At 34.0% G+C, this 5,281-nt stretch overlaps 1 protein-coding gene across 1 annotated transcript; it reads left to right on the plus strand.

Annotated features, from left to right (window-relative positions):
• Window positions 1–232: 232 nt before the first annotated feature.
• LOC149178135 (putative disease resistance protein At1g52660) lies at window positions 233–751 on the plus strand. Its single transcript, XM_089422001.1, has one exon. The coding sequence runs from the start codon at window positions 233–235 to the stop codon at window positions 749–751; it is 519 nt and encodes a 172-aa protein (XP_089278127.1).
• The last annotated feature ends 4,530 nt before the right edge of the window (window positions 752–5,281 follow it).

The following is a 5,281-nucleotide window of genomic DNA, read 5'->3' on the forward strand; positions in this document are numbered from 1 at the left end:
TCTGGGCCATATGGAAATGGCGGAACCGGATGATTTTCAATTCCATAAGGGAACCACAATCAACAGTATTCGAATCTATCCTTTGTTTATGGCATGGGGGGCGTCGGCAAGACGTCTTTACTGAAACTGGTCTACAACCACCTACAACCACTTCTCGGAGAGAGGTATTTTTGATGTTGTTATTTGGCTTACAATTTCTCAGCATTATCAGGTTGAAAGGTTGCAGGCCTCCATGGCCGAGACTCTTAATTTAAATCTCGAGGGCTTTTCTGACAATGATATAAGGAAGATGAAATTGTCTGGATTCCTCGGAGAGAAGAAATTTCTTTTGATCTGTGATGATATGTGGGATCGAATCGATCTCATTGATGAAGTTGGCGTCAAATTCGGGGTTCATGGGTGTAGCAAGGTTTTAATGTCCAGTCACAGCAGAGAAGTGATCTTCGCGATGGAGGCAAGCAAAGAGTACACCTCGATGATACAACCCCTGTCCGTAGATGAAGGGTTGGAGTTATTCAGGACAAGAGCTTTTACAGATGGCTTTCTTCCAAGGGAGAACAGTATAGCTAGAGAAATTGCTTCTCAGTGTCGAGGTTTGCCATTGGCCCTAAACACAGTTGCTGCAGCAATGAGGCGGAAAAAGACGGAAGATGAGTGGAGGCGTGCTTTGACTCTCATGAGAATTGCAGATCCTTCCTTCAGAGCCAGTCACAGCACCATTGATGCAGACCTCTACTATAGGCTAAAATGAAGCCATGACGATTTGCCTGATCGTAACTTACAGATTTGCTTTTTATATTGCGCTGTGTTTCCCGAGAATGCAGAGATTACTGTGGAGACGTTGGTAGAAATGTGGAGCGCAGAAAAGCTGATCACCCAAATGGATGCGGGGCACGAGTACATTAATGTACTGGTGGATCGATGCTTGTTCGAACATGTTGCAAGGGATTACTAGGGCCGGAGCATCCATATAGCCCAAAGTTCGTAAAGGTTCATGATGTGCTGCGGGACTTGGCAATCTATATAGAGCGAAGTAAGAAGTGCTTGTTTGCCGCAGGTCAACATCTACAAGATTTCCCTATTGAAGACGAGGTAAGAAGTGCTTGTTTGCCGCAGGTCAACATCTACAAGATTTCCCTATTGAAGACGAGATTAGAGATCAAATAGCAGTTGGTCATAATGATATTCGTGTTCTTCCAACCAGTCTGGCTTGCCCAAAACTGGTGAGTTTGGTACTCGCGAACAATGAAGAAATTACAGAGGTTAAAGAAGGATTTCTATCAGCTGCCATGTCTCTCAAGGTTCTTGATCTCTCTCACACCAACATAACAACGCTGCCAACATCACTATGGCAACTTGAACAACATGAATTTCTGAATTTGAGTGGCTGCTCCGGTTTGCGGACTTTGCCAGAGAGCACAGGTAATCTGTCTCGTCTGAGATTTTTGATTCTTGAACGTCGTATGTCTCTAAATTCATTGCCGGACAACATCGGAAATCTCAGAAATCTAAAGCATCTCAACTTAAAAGGATGTGATAGCTTAATGGCGATTCCACCTGGTATCTCGCACCTCACTTCATTGAACAAGCTGTTCATGCCACTGCTGCATAGTCATTGTGCTATAAATGTGGAGGATACTGCAAATCTTTCGAATCTGATGGAGCTGAGGGCAGCAGTAAAGTCAGAAATTAAAGAAAGTACAATGACTACATGGACGACCCTAAGAAGGTTGCAGTTAATGTGCGTTTACGATGCAGATAGAGATGATGTGGGGGAGGAGCATATTTTTCCCTTCAACATGGATAATCTGAACAAGTTGGAACATTTTGCACTCAATGATTATATGGGGTAAGTTTACCCAACTGCATTCCTCAGTTTCAAAATCTGAGAGAGTTAGAATTGGTAGGGTGTAAGCAACTTAGGGAGCATGTAAGTTTACCCTAATGAAGTTTCTGAACAAGTTGGAACATTTTACACTCTGGAGTTATCAGGGGGTAAGTTTACCCAACCGCATTCCTCAGTTTCAAAACCTGAGAGAGTTAGAATTGGTTCAGTGTGAGCAACTTAGGGAGGTTCCTGGAATTGTAGGCGGGGGCTTTCCAACGTTGAAGAGGTTGACACTTGAGTATGTAAGCAAATTAGAAAGCATGATGGTGGGATCATCTGTTTCTGGTTTGTCAAGTGAATAAACAGTGCCACAACTCGAAGATATAAAGATAAGTTTTTGCAGATCGTTGAAGAGATTGAGAACGAGGAAATTACCTCGTTTAAAGAAGTTAAGCATCTATTGAGTGCACGGAGTTTGAAGCACTCGAAATTGAGAGTTGCGGTCTTCCCATGCTCGAGGACTTGGCGCTACCCTATTGAAAAATAAATGCCCTCTTACATGGGGAGATATAATACCATATATCAATATAAATGCTCCTCTACATGGGGATATAACACAATATAATATGTTGTGCTTTTTTTCGGAGTTGTCTATAATGCGATTTTTTGGAGGTTCCGATGACGGAATCCGGTGGAAGAAATTGAGGTTAAACCTTGATTTGTTGCAGTTAAAATGGTTTTTTAACTGCATATTTAGATTCAGCTCCCTGAAAAACCCCTGGGACGCTTTCATTGTGCAGAAACTAGCTATCAAACTTGCGATTCCAATAAATTCCTGCCGGATTTCGATCGGAAAAACCCGCCGGAAAGGCTTTCAAAAAATCGCGTTATAGACAACTGCTTTTTTTTCTCTCTCATCACCGCTCTACGTGTTATATGGTATTATATCGCCCCCATGTCAGAGGCATTTATTTTTCAATAAAGTTAAAAATAGAAATAGCCCACAAGTGTAAGACTTAGTAAGACCCTCTGGTGTGATCAACGACGGATTAATGTCCAAACTTCAACATTTGACCATAGGTCATTGTCCATTGCCAAGAAGATTGGTATTGGAGAAGCTATCTAATTTAAGGGACATTTTAACATATGCTATTGTCCATCGCTGAGAAGATTGGTATTTGAGGAGCTATCTAATTTAAAGGACATGGAAATATCCTATTGCGGTGAGCTAAGGGAGTTAGCGGTGGGGAGTGGCGGCTTTCCAAGGTTGGAGACGTTGCAGCCGTATCAGTGTTTGAAGGTAGAGGATATGGTGGGGTTCCATGATGCATGGGATGACAAAACAATGACTCAATTTAGACTATTGAGGATATCACTTTTATCATTAAAAATTAATAATAATCATCATTTTTATCATATTTTCGTTTCGTAACAATAATATTTATACTTATTTAATATTCTTCATATCATCATTAGTTCAACTTCAAGTCTCTAAATACAAATGAAAAATTCACTCTAAACATGGACAACTCCTTAAAAACAGTACACAATTCTCTAAAATTATTCATAAGCAAAATTATATTTTATTATAAATTCTATAAATTATTATTTAATGTATACTTATTAATTTTAAATTAGATTATTATTATTAATTTTAATTTTAATAATTGATAATACTAAAAATATATAATTGTTATTTTTTATTTGAATGTTAAAAAACTATTTATCTAAAAAATAAAAATTATTTTGTAATGAATATTACAATATGTTTCAGTCTTTTGAATTGATTAAAAAATCATAACTTCATGATATCTATTTTATCATTTTTATATATTTTATTAGAAATTTTACATATTATTATTTAATGCATAATTATTAATTTTAAATTCAAATATTATTATTAATATTAATTTTAATGATATATAAAATGATAATAATAAAAATATATAATCGTTATTTTTTGTTTATATTAAAAACCTATTTATTTAAAGAGCAAAATTTATTTTGTAATGAATATTACAATATGTTTTAATGTTTTAAATTGCTTAAAAAATCATAACTTCGTGATATATAAATTATTTGAACTAAAGATAGAATATTCATTATAGTAAATTGGGTCGATAAAGTTATATTCGATATTTGGGATTCAACTGCTTTAAGTAAGTCATTCATCTATGACCATTTCTATGAGAGGTAGTTGTAATTCACTAATTTCTCGTGATTTCCAAATAGTCCACTTAGCACTCATCAAGTGATGCTCACAAGAGTGAAGAAGTGGGATTGAAACTAGTGAAATAAATCTATTCTAAGTTTTATAAAGTTATACTATATTACTTTTTATATATTTTATAAGAAATTTCACATATTATTATTTAATGTATAATTATTAATTTTAAATTAGATTATTATTATTAATATTAATTTTAATGATGTATAAAAAGATAATAATAAAATTATATAATTGTTATTTTTTATTTGAATATTAAAAAATTAATTATTTAAATAATAAAATTTATTTTGTAATTAATATTACAATATGTTTCAGTGTTTTAAATTGCTTAAAGAATCATAACTTCATGATATATAAATTATTTGAGTTAAAGAAAGAATATTTATTATGCTTAATTGGACTTATTTTGGATGGTAAGAAGAAATTATTGACATCCTACCCATTTATTATCAGTTCTCCCTAGTAACATTTTTATTATAGTTAATTAGACTTATTTTGGATGCTAAAAAGAAATTATTGATATCTTACATTTTTATTATAGTTAATTAGGCTTATTTTGGATGCTAAGAAGAAATTATTGAAATCCTACCCATCTATTGTAACATGTTGAACCCATACTAATTATATTGTTATAATGATTTTGAATATGTATTTTCTTCTTTTTTTGTAGGTTAGTACCAACGGGATTTGAACCAATAACCTATCGAAGGAGTGCCTTAAGAGCGCACCTATCCACTATCAATCCAAAGCTTAGTGAACTAACTTTTCTTATTATAGTTTATCAAATTATATTTATATATAATTAAATTTAAAAATTTATCTTTTTAAATTAAAAAATAAATAAGATATATTGTATTATTCTTATTTAAAAAAAATAAAAAAATAATGAAATATTAATTTATACCAATATTTATGGGAATTTATAAATATATTTGTACACTTTCACAATATTTAGAGGCATCATTAAAATATTTTAAAAACATTTCACTACTTAAAATATATTAATCACAAAAATGGAATACTCCCACACTGTAACTAGCAATTGCACCGAGAGGTGCAAAGGAACCTCGATAAGAGGAGTGAGGGGAATGTGGAAGGAAACTATCTCTTCGTGCGACATGTCAGGGTGCATCATTCAAGTCACCTTATGGGGTGCATAATGCCACATTGAAGGGAAAGAACTTTCTAACCTCCAAACCTCATGAACCACTCTGGTCCTTGCA

The sequence above is a fragment of the Pinus tabuliformis genome, chromosome 4_1, assembly GCF_031772625.1.
Source record: "Pinus tabuliformis cultivar Carrire ecotype Pingquan chromosome 4_1, CPIR1, whole genome shotgun sequence".
NCBI lineage: Eukaryota > Viridiplantae > Streptophyta > Pinopsida > Pinales > Pinaceae > Pinus > Pinus tabuliformis.